We start from the raw sequence: 24,608 nt of genomic DNA, 5'->3' as shown, positions 1-24,608 counted from the left end.
CAGACGCTGGAATCCGAAACAAAAACAGAAAATGCTGGTACATCTCAGCAGGTCTGACAGCATTTGTTAACGTTGAGCCTGGATGACCCAATTGGCTCTATTCTCTCTCCACAGATGCTGTCAGACCTGCTGAGATTTTCCAGCATTTTTTTTGTTTTTGTACTTGTATTGATTATTTATCTGAAATCTCCTAGTTTCTTCAGCAAACCATTCCCTATTCGTATGTATAAAAATATATCATTGATATTTATATAATAATCAAGAGAAAGTTAGATATAGATAGAAATAAAAACAGCGTTGTAAAAATGCAACAGGCCTGGCAGCATAGAACCATCGAATCCTACAGAGCAAGAGGCGGCCATTCAGCCCATCAAGTTTGCACCGACCAGGCCCTATCCCCATAACCCCATGCATTTACCCTAGCTGGTCCCCCTGACACTAATTTAGCATGGCCAATCCACCTAACCCGCACCATCTTTAGACTGGGAGGAAACCAGAGCACCCGGAGGAAACCCACGCAGACACGGGGAGAATGTGCAAACTCCACACAGACAGTGACTCAAGCTGGGAATCGAACTAGTGTCCTTGGCGCTAACCCGCTGTGCCATCGTGGAGAGAGAAAACACTTCCAAGTCCAAAGACCCTTTCCATCGATATTAATGCAAGGTTGCTTTGAACAGTATCACCTTACATGTGTTTTCATTGTTTTGTAGTTGCTATGTTTAAATATATTTTTGATTACTGCATGCAATTTTGTAAAAATGCAAGCCTTTAGAGTAATTAGCCATTATTCATAGTATGCTAGCTGGTAAACTTTCTTTAAATCAGTAAGGAAGGGCAGAATACATGTCACAATGAAAGTATATTTTTTTTATTGCTCTGTTCAAGCTTCTCTAGAATTTTTTTTTGTTAAAGGGGCTTCAATCGTCCCAGTTTTTTTACCTCTACCCCTATCCCACTTTCCCTACCACTTGTGTCTCAGTACATTTCCTTAGACAGTGTTTTTCCAGTACCATGACAAAGGGTAGCCTTGCTTCAGGTTCGACAGCAGGTTATATATTCAACTTTTTAAAATTAATTCTTGGGATGTGAGCATAACTGGTAAAGCCAGCATCTGCTGCTCAGCCCTAACTGCCCTCGAGAAGGCAATAAGCCACTTTCCTGAACTGTTGCAGTTTATGTAGTTGGTTACCCCAACCACACCCAGAGCAATCAAAGCAACTCAAGTAGTTCAATTAAATTCAACCCCATAGTTGCACGACAGAAAGGTATTGATGTAGTCCTATCCCTTACATGATTCTGAGCCTCAATGGAGTACTTAAATGATGAAATTTATACATAATTCCTACATTTTTGGCACTAAAGTACTGGTTTGTAATTTTAAGTCAACACTATCCTTCTTTCAATCTCCTGCTCACACTCGTTTTACCTGCTGAATTTGTTTGTCTATGTTTGTTACATGTCTACATTCTGCGGTAGTTCATGTAGGCCTGCCTCCTTGCCCTGCCCCATGTTTACAGAGTGGTGCCTGCCCCTCAACCAAAAATAATCAATTCTCTCTCTCTCTAATGGAGAGAAATGCCCACAGTCCTTTGTGGACTATGGCTATTTAACTTGCATCAAAAAATTCATACAAAGACTAAATAAAGTCACAGTGTGATTCAGCTTTTGGGCCGCAAACTTGTTTCTTAAAAAAGAATTCATTACTATGTAGTATGGGTACATCCATTGTGCTGTTAGGTAGGAAATTGAACTGAGGGCAACTCAAACTGTTGTTGGGTACAGAGCAGAGGTGGGAATTCTGCTTAATTTTTACACCCTCTCCAAACCCAAGATTCTAAACTAGTTGGCTGATCCTTCAACTAATCTCAACTCAAAATAACAAAATTGGTGACCTGAAGTCAACTATGCCAACTGAGATTAGTAGAGATCAGGTATCGAGTTTAGGATCTTCAGGGCCTGTATCAATGCCATACAAACCATTATATTCAATCAGTGAAGTGAGTAGAAAACTTGGTCCTGATTCAGGTTAATTCACAACATTTTTTTTGAATATCTAATTAGACTGTTTCATCAGGCGGGCGGCACGGTGGCATAGTGGTTAGCACTGCCGCTTCACAGTGCCAGGGACCTGGGTTCGATTCCAGCCTTGGCCGACTGTCTGTGTGAAGTTTGCACATTCTCCCCATGGGTTTCCTCTCGATACTCCGGTTTCCTCTCGATACTCCGGTTTCCTTGTACAGTCCAAAGATGTGCAGCTTAGGTGGATTGGCGATGCTAAATTGCCCCTTCTTGTACCAAGATGTGTAGCTTAGGTGGATTAGCCATGGTAAATCAGAGGAAATCTTTGCTGAACCAAAAGCTGCATCTATTCTACGATGTATATAAAGTTAGCATTGATTGGGAGTGAACCATTTTATTCAGAAATCTTCTTATAATTCCCATGAAATCAGCAGGCTCTGAATGAAATAGAAGAGTTTCTGTTTTTTGCCATGGTCTTTTGGAAGAGATGTTATAAATAGCGCGTCACTCATTCACCCAACTGGAACATCTGTGCCAGAAGTAAACCTGGTGGTCAGATCTGTGACATTTTTCTCATGAGGCTTGCTTTTGTAAAACCATTTCTTTTGAAGCCAACGGTTTTAGACCTTAATGATCAATGGTTGCTGGTGTCATTATAGCTTGCTTCTTCTAGCACTTAACAGTAATTGAAAGTTACTTTAGCACCTTTCCCACTACAATAAAAAGGGTGCAAATCACAAGTCCCGTGGAGAGTTTAGCCAAAATCCTAACTAAAACATGCACTCAAGTGCCATTACTGAAAAGGTTGCAGTGCTGCTATAGTATTGCTACTGAAATTAAACTTTTGTTTAATCATCAAATATAAAAAGATTCAATCAGGCGGTTTCTGATACTGAAAACTAAATTTAACTTGAAAACTCTTTAATTCAATTTGCAAGTCTGCAGCAAAGTTGCCAGACGGTCAGAATTGTATAAACAATTAATGCAATGCACTGCATGAAGTTCACAACTATACAGGCACAAATGTTCTTCACATCTGCTACCTTGATGTGTATGGATTGAACTGTTCCCGACGGTCTGAATTCCAAATAAGGCTCCAACAGCAAACATAAAATTACATATAGTAAATTTAAATTGCAGCTAAGTTATTTTTACTTGTCTAAATTGTGGTGAAATAAAATGAGCATCTTATTTTCTTAATCAAAAATGTTATTTTATTTTATGCATAACATTCTGCCACTTACGAAATTCTCATTAGTGCAGTCTTCCATGAAATGTTTGTTTATAAAACTCATACTTTTCTCATTCTGGCTTCTCTTCTATAACCCAGGCCACACATTCCAGTGTTGCATTCTGTATGGTCGGTTTTGTTCCAGACTTAAATTTGTATTGCACAGTACACTTACACAGGTTTACACAGAGCCCGAGAGCACAATGTTTAATACATCATTTCAAAACTCCTTGGTCATTGATGTAAGCTCTGGGGAAGCCTGACACTTAACCACCACACCTAAAAAATGTTTGAGTTAATTTTGCATTCATAATGTACTCATTCTTCCCTTGCATTTTTTCCCACTCTCTCCCTTGATCGAAAGCTATTAAAATTGCTAGGTTCTCTCATTTTGGTGATTGGCCACAGATCTGAAACGTTAACTCTATTTATTTTGCCCGAGATCTGCCAAACATAAGTATTTCCAGCATTTTCTGATTTCAGTTAGATTGTATAGCTGAATACATACAAGTTTATTCTGATCATTTTAGCAGAGGTGAAAATAAAACTTGACAAAGAAGAAAACCCGGATAAAACTGAAACAGAAATTGAACAAAGGGGTTTATACCTTCCACTTCAAAATTGGAATATGGAAAAGGAAAGAGAGCGAATGTTAGGTTATGGTGGTGGGCAGGGCAGGAGAACTTAAATAAGGCAAGCTAAACAAAATGTTTTGTTCTTTTCATGTTTATTCCTGTAGTAATGTCTTTGGTCTAACATTTGGCAGGTTTATCACTGAAATATTATTTTATTCAGCACCACTGTGTGATATGAAATGCCCTGAAACCTGCTGGTAGTCTTAGCTCTTACATCTGAAGCATCGGTGCAGACTTGATGAGCCAAATGGCCTCTTCTGCACTGTTGGGATTTTATGGTTCTAAGTACGGAGCTCCTTTATTGTCCCTACACTGAATTATTTTAAACACTTGGGGGCGGCACAGTGGCAAGCACTGCTACCTCTCAGCGCCAGGGACCCAGGTTCAATTTCAGCCTCGGGTCACTACCTGTGTGGAGTCTGCATATTCTTCCCGTGTCTGCATGGGTTTCCCCCGGGTGCTCTGGTTTCCTCCCACAGTAAGAAGTCTCACAGCACCAGGTTAAAGTCCAACAGGTTTATTTGGTAGCAAATACCATAAGCTTTCGGAGCTTTCTGCTCCTTCGTCAGATGGAGTGGTCTCTGTTCTCCAACAGTGCACAGTGAACAGTGCAACAGTGCACTGTTGGAGAACAGAGACCACTCCATCTGACGAAGGAGCAGCAAGCTCCAAAAGCTTATGGTATTTGCTACCAAATAAACCTGTTGGACTTTAACCTGGTGTTGTGAGACTTCTTACTGTGCTTACCCCAGTCCAACGCCGGCATCTCCACATCATTCCTCCCACAGTCCAAAGATGTGTGGGTTATGTTGATTGGCCATGCTAAATTGCCCTTAGTGTCAGGGGGACTAACAGGGTAAATATGTGGGGTTATTTGAATAGAGCCTGGGTGGGATTGTTGTCGGTACAGACTCGATGGGCTGAAAGAATCTCTGCAGTTCAGAAGGAGGCCAAAGTACTGTGTTTTGTAAGATATCGATTATATACCATATCACAAAATACTGGGAATTATGGTTCAAAATACAGGGTGAAATTGACTTGTGAAGTATGCACATAAATTCTATATCAACATGATTAACTGCCCTACTGATTTAAGAAATTAAAAACAGAGATTCCGGCTGTGAAGCAAAATACTTCCAATGCTGGAAATCTGAAATAAAAATAAACAAAAATGTTAGAAATAACCCACGGGTCATGCCGCATCTTTGGCGAGAGAGAAATACAGTTAACATTTTGGGTCAATGAAGTTCTGACAAAAGACAATCAATCTGAAACGTTAATTGTGTTTCTCTCTCCACAGATGTTACCTGACCTGCTTGAGTACTTCCAGCATTTCCTACTTCTATTCCAGGTTGTGCTGGCCAGTTTTAGTACTGAAGTCAATTAGTGATTGAATGTGAAATCCAGACATTGTAGTTCAATGAATAAACATAATTCTAACCTACAAAGCATCCACTGTTAGATTATGCAGAAAATATTCAAAAGCAAAATGCTGCGAATGCTGGAAATCCGAAAGGAAAACAGAAAATGCTGGAAATGCTCAGCAGGACTGGCCCCAACCGTGCAGAGGGAAACAGGGTTAATGTCTCAAAGTCAATCAACTTTCATTCAAACTGATGAAATGTCTAAGCCTGAAAAGTTAACCCTGTTAACACTTCTGTTAACCAAAGATGTGCGGGTTAGGTTAACTGGCCATGCTAAATTGCCCCTTAGTGTCCTGGGATGTGTAGGTTAGAGGGATTAGCAGGTAAATATGTGGGGATATGGGGGTAGGGCCTGGGTGGGATTGTGGTCGGTGCAGACTCGATGGGCCGAATGGCCTCTTTCTGCACTGTAGGGTTTCTATGATTTCAAAACGATTTCATTGGCAGCAAAGTGCTTTGAGACATCCAGTGATCATGAATGCACTATGCAAGTACAAGCTTTCTTTATACAGATGCTACTTGGTCTGCTGAGCATTTCCAGTATTTTCTGTTTCCATATTAGAAGAAAATAATTGGTAGACAGACACTCAAAAACTTTCATGTGTATTAATTCATTTACACTTCAGTAATATCAGCATAAGGAACTAAAATTACCACTGCTAAATAAATGCATCTAAATAATGTGGTTGAAGTTCAAGGCTTTGTCTTTTAGAATTTCTTTTCTATGGTACTTGGTTAAATTTTGAAGGGTACTGCCCAACAATTCCCAGAATTATGACATTACATAAAAAACATGGTGCATGCGTATAAACGATGTACAATATTGACTAACGGCTAGTAGATAGACACATTCAAAACATCCACAAGCAGACTAGAAATTATCCACAACTGACAACAGTGAGAGAGTCGGACATCAATATTTTATACCATGCATCCCAATGTGAAAAGTGAAAAAATAATAGAATTCGCCCTCCAACAATCAAAGGACTGTGATGATTGCGCTAATCACAAACATGGCAATGAAAAAGGGTTCAGCAGCTGAACCTGGAAGGATAATTGATCAATGACTCTTGCTGGACTTCAGGCAAGAGCACGATTTAGTTAGTTGAAGCCCTGACATTAAATTGCCTGCCAACACTCACGGGCAATGTTCTAACTATGTTAGGGGTTGTGGGTTTTAATTTTTAAAAAGTGGTTTGCACATGTAGATTCAGCTAACAGAATGATTCTAGCAACGTTTTCCTACACAGAATTCAAAGTAAAACAGCAGCCTCTGCAACACCCTAATGCCATCACCATCAAGTCATGTGATCAGCTCTTAAAGCAATCTGCAACGAGTAAAGTATATAACATCACCATCCCGACTCGCACTTGAATGATAGCAACTTGATTGAACGACTGGCAAGGGCATAACACCTGCATAACCATACCCCAGCAAATGGCCAACACCTTTGGGTTTGGTGGGGGGCATGATGCAGAAGGTCAAATAGGCAAAAATCCACATCATCATAGCAGCATAAGATTCACATAAAAAATATACACATACCTGTGTACATAATGTAACTGGTGAATGGAGTCGATAGCTAAAACCATTTCTGCTATGTAAAATTTGGACATTTCTTCTGGAAGCCTGTCTTCGAACTTGCTGAGCAATGTCAGCAGATCCCCACCCACATAGTAGTCCATAACTAAGTACTGAAAATACACAAAAATGCACCTAATAAGACAGTACACATGTTCTACCTTTAAATATATTTGGTTAATCAAACCAATCACAAGTAAATGATTATCACTTTAAAAAAAAACCCTGGTTTAACAACTTGAGATACTATTTTCTCTGGAGTAAACAACTATGTTATCTTTTTGTTTCGTTGGGTAACTTCAGAAATTCAAGTGAAAGCGGACTTACCAAGTAGTTATCATCTTGGAAGGCATAGTGTAGTGTAGTAATCCACTGGCAATCACCATTCACCAGAACATTCCTTTCTTCGCGAAAGCAAGCGGTCTATGCATAAGGAAGTGTTTCATAAGCCTGATTATGTATATTTAGTTAGATTGTATTATTTCCTACATTACTTCGCAGGTTTGGCTTGCACTCGATCAAACTGGACCCCTGGTATGACCACTGACAAGCAACCAAAGGGATTAGTAAACTGAAAAAAAAACTTTTGCCCACAATTAATGCTTCACAGTTTAAAAATCATTTAAGATCAAAGCCTCATTTTGAGTCATTTTCAAAATTTCATGCATCTTGAATACATCATGCTTCCTTCCAGTGTGATTATTTTTTGAATATATTTGTTAGCGAATGAGATACGACCTGACTTACATCAGCCTGGCAAGAAATGGCATATATTCAAACTAAAACAGTGGCTTCATTGTACCACTAATACCAGGCAGATGGAAATTGCCACTCAATACCACTGAAACTAATGTTTCAGAATAGTAATACAATTAAAATTCTGCCACTAGTTTACTTTGCAATTATTTTATATTTAAAAGCTGCCTAAAGATGAGGATGCACTGCTGGATCTTTTAAGGCAGATGCTACACGCGTTGTAAATGAAACCCAAATAAGGAATGAAGTGAAGTTGATAATTTGAGAAAAAATCCAATTCTGTGGAAACATGTGCTTGCATGTGAATGAGTCTTTGGAGTGCAAGGCTAACAGGTTGAGGATCTACCAGTAAAGGAGAGATCGATCTCTGGCGAGATCTGTGACTTCAGAGTTGCGCCGCCTCTCAAGTTCATTCGGCAATCTCATGGACGTGGAGAGTGGGCTCAAAATGACAACCCTTAAATCTGCATCATGGCTCAATTTTGATCTAAAAGTAGCAAACTAGTAAGCTCCTGAAATTTTGCACTTCTAAATATTTATATTATTTGAAAAACATTTTAAAATCTGACAGAATTCAATCACTGCCCAACTACCTTTAATGATGGTGGAAATCTGCACAATGAATTTCACCAGCACCATCTCTAGCACAGTGTATTCTGAAGATATCATCTTTCCTAACCACAAATGAATTTAAATGTAGATGTAAATTTTACTGACTGTGACATTAAAGACAACCCAAAATCTTGCCTAGTGAAAGTGTGCCCCAGAATTCCCTATTAGTGCCTGTCTGCAATCTATTTTCAACACTGATGCTCAGCTAAAAAGTGTTTTCCTAACTGGACTAAACTTAGTTTGCGACCAGCTCTGGCTAGCAGGATTTACTCTGCATCAAATTACCAAGTGCCCATCCACACGCAGATTGAAGTACTAAAATAGGAGTGACAGTAGCCCCCCAATTTCCCCAACCAGTAAGTGACAGGAACATGTTGGAGCACATACCCAATTAACTTTCTGTCATGCTCTTCCCAGCTCTAAAGATCTGCCAATGGCAGATGGAAATCGTAGGCCACTGAGTATTAATTTTAGAGGATATTTCACGATATTGGCCCGAAAGTCTGGTAGGCTACTACGGGAAAAGGCAGACGTTTGCCAGTCTTGGGTGATTAAATTAAGGACTGCATGGCTCAATTTATATCTTGTAAAAATGCTGCATTTGCAAGCAGATTTTATGAAAAGAACTGTGAATACAAATCATGTGGCATAAAGTGTTACTTCTTCACCAAGATGGGCTTACTGTAGAGTTACTGACACTTCTGAACAGCAGATGCCTTGAAGTAATTGTCGCATTTCATTTTAGAAAAGGTAGGTTCATTCTTACATCATCGATATTTTTGTATTTTCTTTCCTCCATAAAATCTTTAACGCGTGTGTGACTGGATGACAAGTCACATCCAGCCCGTACTAAAGCTACGGAACGTCATAATGTTTCCTTTCTAACAGATCAGCACAATGGTCAGTTTAAAGAAAACATTTATTTCCCCACTGCTTTTACATGGTTTATACAATCCCCCTGTAATAATAAAATACAAAAATATATACTCTGGTCCCTAATGTGTGTAATTGATACTTTACACAGTTCCAATGATTCATATTGTGACTGTAATCCTTCCAGCTTAAATCAAGCTCCTGCACCTAAATAAACTGGCTTGCTCATTACAATCAGATAAAAAATATCAGAACAGCTACAAAAATTGTAGATGTTTATCTTGTTTCAAGTTCTCGTATATAATGATAGTTAGGAGGTGTAACCACAAACTGGTTTAAGCAAAAAAAATCATTTATTTTGAAAAGCCATTGTGCTGAGGAAATGAAAATTAGATCCAATTGAGCACCTAACAACATAAAATAAACTCCTACAAACTATTTACCAGCTAAATTTCTCGTTAAGTTTCTTTTTCTTTCTTAAAAGATCAGAAGGAGAAATCATATCATGTCAACATTATATGGTTCAACTATGAGTTTCAACCATGATCCATTTTCACTGCAATCTCAAAGCCTTATTTGCGGAAGGATATATTGGTCTTGGAGGGAGTACAGAGAAGGTTCACCAGGTTAGCTTATGAGGAGAGATTGAGTAGGTTGGGCCTGTACTCGTTGGGAATTTAGAAGGCTGAGGGGAGATCTTATAGAGACATATAAGATAATGAAGGGGCTAGACAGGGTAGAGGCAGAGAGATACTTTCCACTTAGAAAGGAAACAAGAACTAGAGGACACAGCCTCAAAATAAGGGGGAGTCAGTTTAGAACAGAGTTGAGGAGGAACAACTTCTCTCAGAGGGTAGTGAATCTCTGGAATTCTCTGCCCATTGAAGCAGTGGAGGCTACCTCGTTAAATATGTTTAAGTCACAGGTAGATAGATTTCTGATCAATAAGGGAATTAAGGGTTATGGGGAGCGGGCGGGTAAGTGGAACTAAACCACTATCAGATCAGCCATGATCTTATTGAATGGCGGGGCAGGCTCGAGGGGCTAGATGGCCTACTCCTGCTCCTATTTCTTATGTTCTTATAATTTGCCACATCCATCTGCAAGGCGATTCATCCCAAAATATAAAATCTGATGACCAGCATACACTGAAATCTACATTAAACCCATTCTTACCTCAGCACGTTTCAGCATCTCCCATTTATTGAGTATTTTCATAGCATAAACACGTTCAGTGTTCTTCATTTTCACTACTGCAACCTAACGAACAAAATTGAGAGATTTACACAAATTTTATAACAGCTTACAAATTATCGGTCTAATCAAAACTAATAAAGACAGAATCCATGTTTAATTTCTTCTTGCTATTTGCTCTAAGCAACTCACGCTCACATGCATTTCTAAAAATTAACAGATTTATGATTAATTTCGTAGAATTAAAGAATAATGCAGCACAGAATTCGGTCTGTCATGTCTGTGTTGGCTCTTTCAAACAGCAATCCAATTACTCCTATGTGCTGGTTCGGAGTAATTTTTTTTCCTTCAGTATTTATCCAATACTCTTTTGAAACTTAGTACTGAATCTATTTCCATTACCCTATCAGACAATGCACACCAAATCCAAACCACACATTATGTAAAAGATGTCTTTCCTCATGTTGCTCTGTCAATCATCATAAGTCTGTGCTCTCTGGTTATCAACTCTTTAAGCATAGAGAAGTAAAGTCTATCTTGTCATTCTGTATATGAATTAAATTGTCTTTACTGCTCTTCAGTGCCCCACTAATGTTTTCACTGGAAGGTTTCAGCCTGGGAATGGTCTTAATATATTTGTCCAGAACTGATCTTTAACTAACTGAAATTAGATTGTGCACCTTGAGATTGTGTATTTTAACCAACTTTTTCAAGATGCCTCATTGGCATTTAGTCAGCAAACAACTGGAATATTTTTCACCAACTTCTCGCAGTTTGTGTTCATTTGTGTTTCCAAATTACTTGCAGAAAGATTAGGAAGACAAATTTGAAAAGCTTTATTCAGATAAAGTTGACTGTGTTGGCAGAGAACTTGCATAAAAATGACAGTCTATAAAGATTACCAGCCTGAACTCATTAAAACAAAACAAATTAAGTTAAATCTTGAAGCAAATAAAAATGTCTAATTATCCATTATCAATTGTTTTGCTGAAGTTGGAAATGTAAACATTCTAAATACTAACAGCTGAGAGACAGAATGTGAAAGAGAAACAATAAGATGCAAGACTCCATATCAGGAGACGATGTATTTAATCTTTGATATTTAAGGAACCAATAGAACATAGAATCATAGAATTCCTGCACTGCAGGAGGACAGTTGGCCCACCAAGTTTGTACCAACTCTCTGACAATGCATCTTTACCCAGGTCCTCTCCCCCACCCTATCCCCTTAACCTCACACATTTACCATGGCTAATCCATCCAACCTACACATCTTTGGACACGAAGAGGCAATTTAGCATGGCCAATCCACCTAATCTGCACATCTTTCGACTGAGAGGGGAAGCCGAAGCATCCACAGGAAACCCACACAGACATGGGGAGAATGTGCGAACTCCACATGAGCAGTCATCCAAGATTGGAATCGAACCCGGGTCCCTGGAGCTGCGAGGTTGCAGTGTTAACCGCTCTGCCGTCCAAAACAACATTGAAGATTCCTCTCTCACCCTCACCCACCCCTGTCCATAAGGACAATGTTACCTCCCTTTCCCAAATTCTGACCAATGTCAGGAATCCACCAGTGAGTCAAACCAGGTTCACTTTCCATCAGGACTGCTAAACCCCAAGTTCCCAACGCACAGCAATTCTAAGCTACAGGGCGACTTCAAGATGTCAAATTCCAACATCCTCACTGTATGATGAAACTGCGTCAGCTGCAACAAAACCCCAGTTCTCCTTCTGAGTACTGCTAAACACTAGACAATACTTTCCTCTCAACCACTGCATCTTATATACCAACTTGTGTTGCGTTGTTAGCTTTAAAATAGTAAGCTAGAAAAAGGTCACTTTCAGTTATCACAGAATAATTAATAGTGCTGAGGAATTTAATCAAAGTACCCACTGAAGGAAACTGATTAAAAATATTAATTTAATCACTAAATCAGTGGTCTTGATGTCAAGCTTAAATATGCATTAAATGCACCCGGTGTTATAGAATGGAAAAGGCAGGAGAATGGGGATGAGAAAAATATCAGCCATGATTGAATGGCGGAGCAGACTCGATGGGCCAAGTGGCCTAATTCAGCTCCCATGTCATATGGTCTTACAGAATGGTGTTGCCTTACAATGTCACAGAACCACTCCTGACTATTTATTAAAATTGCTGAGGGGTTCACAGCATCCCAAGCTATTGTAGTTAGTTCTATTTCAGGATTTATCAATGGGAAAATCCATTTTAAACATGTCAACATTTCCATGCAGTAGCCATTATGCCTGAAGTTGCTCCTGTTGATGGCCCTTAACTGTACTAGCAAACAAAACCCTGTAATTTAACATGAGTTCTATCACTTGCCAGCTCAATTACAAAGCTGCTAGATTGAATTCCAGAAATCCATCAGTCCTTATCTGGCTGCAGTCAAATCTTTCTCAAAGTGGAGCAGTGTAATAAAATGTAAATACTTGAAATTCATTTTCTTCTTTGCTAAGAGTAAGGCTCCTAGCCGCTTGAGCTGGAACAAACTACATAGTAATAAGAGGCCTGCTGAAGAGAAGTCCACTAGCGTCCATAATTACTCCTCATTCACCATTCTGAAAATCCATCTCCGCTTCTTCCACTATGCAGTTTCACAGTTTTGTCCAATATCCCTCCCCACCCCCTGCGGTTTTTTTGCAAAAATATACTTTATTCATAAAATATCTGCAAGAGACATTACAAAATATTTCAAATTGTCAGAACAAGAAAGTGCAATGATATTCACATTTTCTCCAGAGATCAAGATTCACTTTAGAACAAAGAACAATACAGCACAGGAACAGGCCCTTCGGCCCTCCAAGCCTGTGCCGCTCATGTGCCCACTAGACCATTCTTTTGTATCCCTCTATTCCCAGTCTGTTCATGTGGTTATCTAGATAAGTCTTAAACGATCCCAGCGTGTCCGCCTCAATCACCTTGCTTGGCAGTGCATTCCAGGCCCCCACCACCCTCTGTGTAAAATACGTCCCCTGACATCTGTGTTGAACCTTGCCCCCCTCACCTTGAACCCATGACCCCTTGTGTTCGTCACCTCCGACCTGGGAAAAAGCTTCCCACTGTTCACTCTATGCCCTTCATAATTTTATACACCTCTATTAGGTCGCCCCTCATCCTCTGTCTTTCCAGGGAGAACAACCCCAGTTTACCTAATCTCTCCTCAGAGCTAAGACCCTCCATACCAGGCAACATCCTGGTAAACCTTCTTTGTACTCTCTCCAAAGCCTCCACGTCCTTCTGGTAGTGTGGCGACCAGAACAGGACGCAGTATTCCAAATGTGGTCTAACCATCGTTCTATACAGCTGCAACATCATATGCCAACTTTTATATTCTATGCCCCGTCCAATAAAGGCAAGCATGCCATATGCCTTCTTCCCCTTCTTTGGGGCGTTTCAATTCAGTAACGAGAACATCACAAACATATCAATATTTTTGTTACGGAGAATACAATTCTGTTCAAACTATATACATGGGTCATGTTGCATTCTGAGGTGCTTCAATACAGTTACGTACTATTAGGATTAAGCACACAGTTCGAGGGGTTTTACATGGTTCAAAGCCCCTCTGTGTACATTGGCTGAGAGGCCTTGCACAGTGGCCTTTTCCCATTGTACCTTGGCAGTGGCTGCCCCAAGCTTGAGTGCACCCCTCAGCACGTAGTCCTGGACCTTGGAATGTGCCAGTCTGCAACACTCGGTCAAGGACAGTTCTTTGCACTGGAAAACCAACAGGTTTTGGGCAGACCAAGGAGCGTCTTTCACCGAGTTGATGATCCTCCAGCAGCAGTTGATGTTTGTCTCAGTGTGTGTCCCTGGGAACAGCCCACAGAGCACAAAGTCCTGTGTCATAGAGTTGCTCGGGATGAATACCACTGTATCCCTCTCAGACCATTTTTGCAAAGGAACATTACAGGGCTGTGGTACTGCTTTAACATGCTGACATGACAGTTGCTTTTCTTTCCTATAGTCTGGGGTGTCGATTAGATAGTCCACCTCCCCAATTCTCTTTGCTACTCTGTATGGGCGACTGAACCGGGCTTTCAGAGGGTCACCCTGTATCAGTGGGAGCACGAACACACAATCTCCTGGTCAAAGGGTTCAAGCCTTGAAACGCTTGTCTGTTAGCTTTTTCATAGCTGTTTGGGAGGTTTTTATGTGCTCCTGAGTCACATCGCAGGCTCCTGTGAGCTGCTCACGAAATGGATATGATATTGTCCAACACGGCAAGCTCTTTCTTCTACTCTAAACATTTATCTTTGATTAGTTGCAAAGGACGCCTCACTTATTACCCATAAGCTAACTCAAAAGGGGTAAACCTGCTTAACTCAGGAGTCGTGGTGGAAAACAGAATAAAATCCAGACCTTTATCCTAGTCATGGGGGTACATGTGACAGGATGCCTCAAGTAACGTTCTAAAGCTCCTTACAAATGTGGATGATATGTTGAGGACTTCCTGGAATACTTTAAACAAGGTTTAAGCCCTGATTCGACTGGATCTCAGTGGGCATCTGATAATTGTGTTAATCCCTCCACCACTAACTTAGCAGAGATGGTTCCCAGGGGAATGGCCTCTGGGAATTTGGTAGCCACATCAATAGTAATAAGAATATAGGGTTTTGTTTTCATCAGTGGTCTTGCTCAATCCACCAACAGCTTTGGTTCTCCAAATGCAGGTAGGGGAAGCATAGGTGCAGGTTTAATTGCAGGCTGCGGTTTCCCCACTACCCGACAGGTGTGGCAAGATTTTCAGAATCTCACATCTTTGTGGAGAGGTGTGGCTAATAAAAATGCTGGTTTACGGGGGCTTCAGCTTTTCATACACTGACACATCCAGTCATTGGGATTTCATGGGCTAGCCTCAATATTTCCCCATCAGTATCTTGGCAGCATCACTATCTGGTGGATCACTGTCCACTCCTCATGTGCATGTCTGTGAGGGGGCTTTCCACTTCAGCCTGAGTGAAGGCAGTATGTGCCAGGCCAGCTTGTTGAGCCACAACCAAGGAAGACCTACTCATTACATCCTTAGGGTCTTCCAAGCTCCCCAAAAAAGTTCTGGATAACTAGATGGTTGGGGTCATCTGTCTACAGTGCTGGTTTGGCCACCTCTGACATGACTTATTGGCAGTAAGAGTTTTAACAACACCAGGTTAAAGTCCAACAGGTTTATTTGGTAACAAATGCCATTAGCTTTCGGAGCGCTGCTCCTTCGTCAGATGGAGTGGATATCTGCTCTCAAACAGGGCACAGAGACACAAAATCAAGTTACAGAATACTGATTAGAATGCCAAGCCAGCCAACCAGGTCTTAAAGATACAGACAATGTGAGTGGAGGGAGCATTAAGCACAGGTTAACCTGTACCAAATAAACCTGTTGGACTTTAACCTGGTGTTGTTAAAACTCTTACTGTGTTTACCCCAGTCCAACGCTGGCATCTCCATATCATGGCTTATTAGGCCATAGACCGGGTTACCCACAGTCAAGGAAAATGGCAAGGATTTTCTCCTGCTTTTTATGTGCCCCAATAAATCCTACAGACTTTCCCTCTAACCTCCAAAAATCAGCACAAACGTGATCAGCCTGAAGGGAATTGGAACACACAGGCATCCAAGCCTCGCTCCTTTTCTTGCCTGAGGTGGGGTTTCTGTGTTTCCAGCCATCCTCTCTCTCCCATTGGTGCTCAGCTTCCTAGCATTCTCCCACGTCCTAAGCATTTCAGGTTGCTGAGGATGAATAGGTAAGGGTTTCTTTTGGGCTGAGGACTTGTGCACAAGCTCATAATCATTAGTCAGAGTTGCTGCCTGACTGGCCCTTGCCACATTCTGTTCTTCTATGTGTGTGTTTTTAGGGAGAGGGTGTGCATTTTTGAACTCGGCACAGTGGGGTAGCATGGTGGCACAGTGGTTAGCACTGTTGCCTCAGTGTCAGGGACCCAGGTTCAATTCCCGACTTGGGTCACTGTCTGTGCGGAGTCTGCACGTTTTCCCCATGTTTGCATGGGTTTCCTCCTACAGTCGGAAAGATGGGCTGATTAGGTGCATTGGCCATATTAAATTCTCCCTCAGTGTACCTGAACAGGGGCCAGAGATTTTCCACAGTGACTTCACTGCAGTGTTAATGTAAGCCCACTTGTGGCATTAATAAATAAACTTTAAACTCTGAGGAGCATTATTTCTTGAAGGTTTGGATTCATAGCCTCACCCCTAAGTGCTCATACCCACCAATCAAATGAGAGCAGTTTAAGTCATTCTAATTTGATGTTTGTCTGGTCCTGCTGTTTTTGGAGGGTACGGAATTTCTAACGGTATGCCTCCGCACCAGCTTGCACACACTTAAAATAGCCTTCTTTGCTACCCTGTAGTTTGCAAAACTCTTATAAGGCACCAGGGAGTAAACTTTGTGAGCCCTACCTGATAGTTTACTTTGCAGTCGCAGGGTCCAGCTTTCCACTGGCCAACTTACTTGCTGAGTAATTCTCTCAAAAGATGAAGATTTCAACCTCCTCTTCATCAAACTCGGGGATTAAATGGGCAAATTTGAATAACTCAGCACATCAGAATGAGCTCGGGGTACCTTCAGTGGGCGCACGAGACCTGTCCCTATGCAGTTCACTTATTCTCATCTCTATTTCATGCTGTTTTCTTTGGAAGATTTGTTCCCTTTCCCTTCTCCTTTTTATTTTGGAATTCTAACTGCAGCCATCTCTGTTTTAGCTGTAATCATGCTGAAGCTAAGCTGTCTGTTCCACTTTCTCCAGGTAAGCAATCTAATTGTGTGGCCAGTAGTTTTACAATTTCAGCTTTCCTGGCTTTTGAATGCATCTGTAACTCCACCTCTTTAGCTACACTTTTTAACTCAAAGGTTTGAAACTTTAAATTATTGAAAGTAATTTCCATCTGTTCTAGAAAGACACTGGCTTCAAATGTGGTCATTTTGCACTTTAGTATGGTAAACCCAAGAAATCCTGCAGCAGTTCTTTCTTTTTAAAACAAATTTGCTTTAAGGGAACAGGGGTTTTCACGAATTTAGCGAGGATGTGCTTTGTCAGTACTGCAGGAGTCCCACTATGTACACTTTCAAATGATAAAGAATTGACCAGACAGGTTATTTGAGCTTAAACAAAGAACAATATAGGTTCATTGACCCTAATTCCCGAATTAAAACTAGACAAATTGCAACCATCGTTCATACACACACATCCCCTGGGCCCATACACACTAGTCCAATTGGTAGAACAAGAGGATAAGTGAGAAGATAAACAATCAAATAAATATACAGTTAACTGTCCTTTGGCTAGTCTCGATGCAGTGATTCTACATTGTGTTCAGTTGTCTTCCTGAGTGTAATTGTATGGAGCAGATTTCCACATTTCATTCCCAAAAGATCTTGGTTCGCAATAGATTTCTCTCCTCAGGGTGGTTACTTTGCAAATCCTGCAACTACACTTTAGAAAGTGCGAGAGAGAGAGAAACAGCTTCCTTGCAGCTTTTCAGTGTAGAATTCTGATATCTTCTTGTATCCTCTGGTTGGGGGAACAGTACTGCTGGCTGTAAATTCCAGAGATAGTCTTCGTTTCGTAGAACAGGTAATTGCATTTTGATGTCTCATCGAATATGAAAGTCAACCATTGCCTTAACAGGATTCCAATTTGTTTCTTTTTAAAATTGAGCCCGAAGATTTAAGAAAAAAGCACTTGCATGAACTGCAAAACACTAAAATCTACTAAGAGAACTTTTATGAATACTGTACCTTGATTTTTATCTTTCTACTGTTGTTAGAAATCATTTTTGGTGAACTTTTTTCTATAATGTTGTTAAATATTATCTTTCTTTGCATCTCAATGGTGTCTCTTGTGATCCTTACCTTTCAAAATCTTTTATAAATTTCTTCTGATTGGTAGAGACATGGTTCTTTATATTGTAAAATAAAAAAGGAAACCATTTACGTAAATATGCTAGTGAACTGTCAGTTACCAAAATTATTTTCACGCTACTGCCATTATTTGTTTTGGATCCTGTAGTGATTTAACATCCAGAGATAAATATTTATTTCCAATAGCAGAAGCTACCACCTCAAAGAAAAAACTTAATGTAACTTAACATAACTGAATGTGTTATCACCTTTGTAAATTAAGACAATTTGTTCTCAAGCCTCAATAACTAACATCAAAAGAAATAAATGGCAATTTGGGCTGCCACGTTCTGTTTTTCTACAGAACCCCAGGCGATATGCTATGTTATACAGAGTAATACATAATGCATTATTGCACTGCTACGATTATGTCCCTCTATGGCTGCAAAGTCTAACTCAGGTTGCCCAATACATTAATCACGAGCCAAATGTGGCTGCTCAGGAGTTCAGATGTGGCAAATTGCACACTTGATTAATTCATTGAAAAACAGGAGGCACCAATGTCAGGCATATGATCTCAATACTCATTTTGCACAGCCCATGCACGTGCACTTTGCCTTTTTGTAGGATTGTTGGTGAAATAGTCAACACAACAGCAGTGCCCAAATACTTTTGATTGTTTCATGCACTTTACTTCCTTGGTTACTTACTAATGATCTGCTACAAATGTGCAATAATTTTACCCATATAGCCCCATCATAATTCCAGTGAATCGGCACTCCCTCCAAAACCAATACACAAGAACACAGGAATTAGGAGCAGGAAGCGGTAATCTGATCCCTCAAGCTTGCTCCACCATTCAATAAGATCATGGCTGATTGAACTGTGGCGTCAACTCCACTTTCCTGTCTGTCACCAATAACCCTTCTGATCAAACATCTATTTAACTCAACTTTGGCTACATTTGATGACCTCGCCTCCTCTGATCTCTAGGGAAGAGAGTCCAACAGACTAATGACCGTCAGAGAAAATTTCTCCTCATCTCAGTCTTAAATGGGAGACTCCTGTTATAGACAGGAGGGAGTTTAATTTTAACTGCCCATGAGTAAACAGAAAAGTGTTTTGATTTGTATTTTTGTAAATAGCTACAGGGAAACGATCACAGAGAAAATATGATTTTTTTCAAATTAATCCAGACTCAAAGTCTAATGGTGTATTCTTTCACAGAGTTGGTAGGCTGAACACTGATGGTGGATAATTCACATTTCTGGTAGAGATGACTTCCACTATGGGATAGGCATGTAGAGATAAATTAGTCTTGTAGGTGCTGGCACAGAAGTTCAGATGATCCAGTAAAAACAATGGAGGTGCGGAACCAGGTATTCAAACCTGGACAGAGCCCTTTTTTGGGAACTGCTTCTTGCTCGGTGGAAAATGGTTGTGAACTTTGCAGCTTCAGCAAGACAGGGTAACTGGTTCTTCCAGCCTCGAGCATCAGATGATATGACTTCTCCATTTTGATTTGGGCAAAGAATGTATATTCCTTTGTCTGCATTTATGAGATGGATTATGTTTCAACCATTAATAATTTCTAAAGAGGTTTCAGGGTCCTATGCCCTCGCAAACTAGTCGTCTTTGCTGCTTCGGCCTAGCCTTAGAAATGCAAATAATGTTTGTACGATTGTCTTGGAATTTGGTCTCTGCAGTCACAGGGGCCATTAGCACCTCTTCAGAGATAATGAAGTGTCAACTTCTCTGAATGCTGGAACCTTCCTTTTGTTTGAATCATAGCTTTAATCATTTTAAAGCCTTTGTCCTGTTTTTATGATTTTATAAATCAGCCATGATGATATATCATACATATTATACAAGAAAATGTTTTAAAGTGTGTCCCCTCATTGTAGATTGCTTCACAAGTGGAAACATCCTCTCAGCTTCCAACCTGTTCAGTCCCCTCAGGTTCTTATATGTTTCAATAAGATCACCTCTCATTCTTCTAAGCTCCCATGATACAGGCCCAACCTACTCAACCTTTCCTCATAAGACAGACTCTTCAAAGTCAATCAAGTGAACCTTCTCTGAACTCCTTCTAATGCAATTGTATCTCTCCTTAAGGAAGGAGATCAAAACTGTACACAATACTCTAGATGTGGTCTTGCTAAGGCCCTGTACAGCTGTAGCAATACTACCCAACTCTACCAACATGCCACTTGCTTTCGCTGCATTCTAACATTTTGTGATTCATGTACCAGGACTTCACGGTCCCTCTGTACCGTAGCGTTCTTCAGTCTCTCTCCATCTGAATAATATACTGCTTTCCTATTCCTCCTGCCGAAGTGAATTAGTTCAGATTTTTGCCCACTTCCTCAACCAACTCAATCCCTTTGTAAATTCTATGCTCTCTTGACAAATGACTTTCCTATCTTTGTATCAGCAAATTTAGCAACCGTACATTTGGTCCCTTCATCCAAGTCATTGTTACAGGTTGTAAGTAATTGAGGCCCAGCATTGCTCCCTGCCTCATTCCACTAGTTACAGGTTGCCGATGCAAAAATGACCAATCTTCCCCGATTCTCTGTTTCCTAATAACTATGATGTGGAGATGTCAGAGTTGGACTGGGGTAAGCACAGTAAGAAGTCTCACAACACCAGGTTAAAGTCCAACAGGTTTATTTGGCAGCACAAGCTTCCGGAGTCTTGCTCCTTCATCGAGTGAGTGAGGAGTTGTGTTCACAAACAGGGCATATACAGACACACACTCAATTTACAAGATAATGGTTGGAATACTTGCATTCCAACCATTATCTTGTAAATTGAGTGCGTGTCTGTATGTGCCCTGTTTGTGAACACAACTCCTCACTCACTTGAAGAAGGAGCGAGACTCCAGAAGCTTGTGCTGCCAAATAAACCTGTTGGACTTTAACCTGGTGTTGTGAGACTTCTTACTGCCTTAATAGCTAGCCAATCTTCTATCCATATGAATCATTACTTCCTCCATGGGTTCTTATCTTGTGGAGTCAAATTTAATGTGGCACCTTATCCAATAATTTTGGAAATCCAAGTACACCACACCTATAGGTTCCCTTTGATCCACCTTGCTTATTACTTCCTCAAATACCTCTAGTAAAGAATTCTCACATTTTTCCTATGAAAAGTTAGGCCAACTGGTCTCTAATTTTCTTCTTTATGTCTCTTTTCTTTCTTGAATAGAGTGGTGAGATTTTGGAAAAGTCCAAACCACTGGGACTTTTCCAGAATCTTGGGAACTTTGGAAGATCACAACCAATGCAACTACTATCTCTGCAGCCAGTTCTTTTAAGACCCTAGGATGAAAGCCACCAGGCTCAGGAAACTTGCCTTTAGTTCAAATAGTTTTCCCAGTACTTTTTCTTTGTGATTGTCTTAAATTCTTCCCTCCCTCTTACCTCGATTTTCAACTATTCTTGAGATTTTTTTTGTGTCTTCTATAGTGAAGACAGATTTAAAAAGTCAGTTTAGTTCAAGGAAGGTACAGAGAAATGCAAAGAGCCACTATTACACCACCTATTTTAAGGCCCAGAAATAAATACACACAAATACAAACAAAATTCAGCTCATTGGCAATCTCCCTAGCAAACATTTGGAATTATCTTATATTTGTCTACCACTCAGAAAATTAAATAATTTAGTCCTGAATCTTGAGAGTTTTATTTGTAATTCCATTATGAAATGTGCACGAGGACAAGCATTTTACAATTAAAAGTGAGCATTGTGTACTAAACATAAGCTGCACAAACAATTTACACAAAATTATGGACATTGTGGATACAATGCCTGAAAGCTGCTCTGCTGCTCATGAAGTTGAGACTGGGCCTCAAGAGAGGGCGTGAACTAGAACATAGCATAGGTACAAGACAACTATACTGCCATTGTGTAAAACAATACATGACACAGAGTACCTAAAGGGCAAAGTCTTAATGGTAATTTCCGCAAAGGAAGCACATTTTAAAAAACATTTAATCAATCTGTGACTGAATCGGTGGTCAACCAAGCTAATGCAGTCCCAAACTCATTTGGTGAACGGGAGCAGGAAGGAACAGCCAAGCACTTTCAGACATTCAGTTCCCTCTTCTGTTGACAACAGCTGGCCACATTTAGGAAGCCTGTCTGATAGAAAGAGCTCTGAGCCCAGAGGAAGTGCGTGTCCAGGGGTGTTCCTTCTGTACATAGAAACACTTAACTCCTTGAATTGTTGCAAGAACTTAACCTCAAAGAGAATTACTGTATACATCAACAGTCATCTGCTTTTACTGAAGCCAAATATGAACATACAGCTGACGCACAGTGGATTACTCATCATCCACTGATATTAACTTAGTTCCTGTACATGGTCACACCTTGTTAGCTGCAAAAAAGATATAAAATTGCTTACTGTGCCTGCAACTCCCTTCAGTGTGTGACCCCACCTTGTTTGTACAATAAGAGTTTAATAAATTTGAGTGTAGAATCTACCATGAAGCTTCTCCCAAGCAAGCAAAACTTGCATTTGTGTAGCACCTCTTACGTCTTTAGGACTACCCATAAAGCTCAACTAACTTTTAAAATGAGAGTCACTGTTGTGTGGGCAAGCATGGCACAAAATTTGTATACAGCAAACTGAAACGAGATAAATGACCAATTAACCAGTTATGGTGGTCTGATTGAGGAAAGAGTTTGATCTGAACGGTTAAGAACTCCCTTGCTTCTTTTTAAATAGTATCATAGGATCTTTTACGTCCATCTGAACACGCGGACTGCCTCTTTTCAATATCTCTTCCGAAAGACTACATTATCTGTCATTGCAGCCGCTCTCCCAAGCCGGATGTTTGATATGCTACTGGCCTACAGGATTATTAAAAAAGCCAATACCCATGAGCAAACAAATAGATGCACTTTTAGAGTCTTTTTAATGTTCTAATTCTATTTGGAATTTCTTCTGCGCACACATATAAACAAGCTAGTTTCTATTTTGCTACACAAGCCTCAAGGTGCATTATATGGTCATGATGTCATTGCTCAAATGGGTCCATATCTCAAACACACACATTCATGCATTTGCGCTGTGTCACGTCCTCAGGCAGCTCCAAACCACTTTTCAACCAGTAAGTTAATTTTGAAGTCAGTCACTTGTGCGTAAACAAATGTTGCAGACATTTTGGATACAGCAAAGTCCCACACACAGCAAATTAATAAATAAATGGACCAGTTAATAATTTGTTTTTATCTAACTAAAGGATTTGGGACATGGCTGATGTGTCATTTATTCTCCAACTGTTCTTGAGGTGGTGCTGTGGTGAGCCACCTTCTAGAATATAACCAAGTGGCTTGCTTGGCCATTTCAGAGGGCAGTTGAGCCTTTGTTGTGCATCTGAAAGCACACACAGGTCAAACTGGGTATAGACACAGATGTCCTCCCCTAAAGGACATTAGTGAACCAGATGGGTTTTTATGACAATCTATTATTGATACCAGCTTTTTTAATTCAAGATCTTATTTAATTGCAATTAAAATCTACAGCTGCCATGCTATTTGAACTCATCAATCTTTACCTTCTCTCCAATACTCAATTTAAAGCAACTTTAAACTCCCCAAATGCAAGATCCATTTTAATAGCCTAAGGTGCACCCGCCATGTTATTCCAATTAGATTAATTTTCAGCCAGGGACCGAGCTTTCTAAGTCTCTGGAAATCCTTTCAGCCTACACTATAGGTGTTTTTAATGTTGTACATAATACCTCAACAATGCCACCAATTCCTAAATGGGTTTCACAAAAGTTAGCTTGGCAGGTTTGAAGACCCGCTTGCTGCACAAGGACAGCACATTAGGAGCAGGCAGCACCAGCATCATAAAACTAGTTTTAATAAAGTATATTATCAATTAAACACTACGAGGCCTGCATAGCTTGAACGTGCAGTTTGAACCTTCCTTCTCTGCTTGCCCCTCGTCCTTCTGAAGACCAGTTATGAATCAGCAACAACTTGTGACTACTGCGAGCCAGTAGGCAAGCCGTTGGGTCATTGACATAGTTTCCATTACTATATTTCAGGAGCTTGAACCACAAATCATCCTTTAAACTTGTAAGAGCAGCAGTACATAGGCAGCATTTCTCACTTTACTGGCATAAACGTGTAAACCACAAAATGCATTTCAGGAAACCACATTTGGTCACCATTTCCTTTCACTGAAAATATCCTCTTCCTGACAGCATCCTGTAAGCATTCTCACCCTCGGTAGTGATTAATAATAATCTATTTAGTCTGCTGAAGTCTTAAAGTTTTTGTGACCACCACTGAAGTCTGAGGCAGTTAAAGGATCAAATAAATTATTAACATTGTTCAAGGCTTTGCAATGTGTATCTATTGAGCACAAGAGCAATACAT

At 40.2% G+C, this 24,608-nt stretch overlaps 1 protein-coding gene across 2 annotated transcripts in view; it reads right to left on the bottom strand.

The window, feature by feature from the left end:
- The window catches only part of cdc42bpb (CDC42 binding protein kinase beta (DMPK-like)), a 181,123-nt gene that overhangs the window by 66,295 nt on the left and 90,220 nt on the right, over window positions 1-24,608 (bottom strand). For both annotated transcript variants that reach the window (XM_078234073.1, XM_078234074.1), the window contains exons 3-5: window positions 10,312-10,395; window positions 7,222-7,317; window positions 6,859-7,007 (exon numbers count right to left, since the gene is read on the bottom strand). In XM_078234073.1, the coding sequence (XP_078090199.1) occupies window positions 6,859-7,007; window positions 7,222-7,317; window positions 10,312-10,395 (329 nt within the window). The remainder of the gene's footprint in view (window positions 1-6,858; window positions 7,008-7,221; window positions 7,318-10,311; window positions 10,396-24,608) is intronic.

This window comes from Mustelus asterias, chromosome 18 (genome assembly GCF_964213995.1).
Source record: "Mustelus asterias chromosome 18, sMusAst1.hap1.1, whole genome shotgun sequence".
NCBI classification, from domain to species: Eukaryota; Metazoa; Chordata; class Chondrichthyes; order Carcharhiniformes; family Triakidae; genus Mustelus; species Mustelus asterias.
Note: the sequence above shows the minus strand (reverse complement) of the source record. Positions and strands in the feature narration are given on the sequence as shown.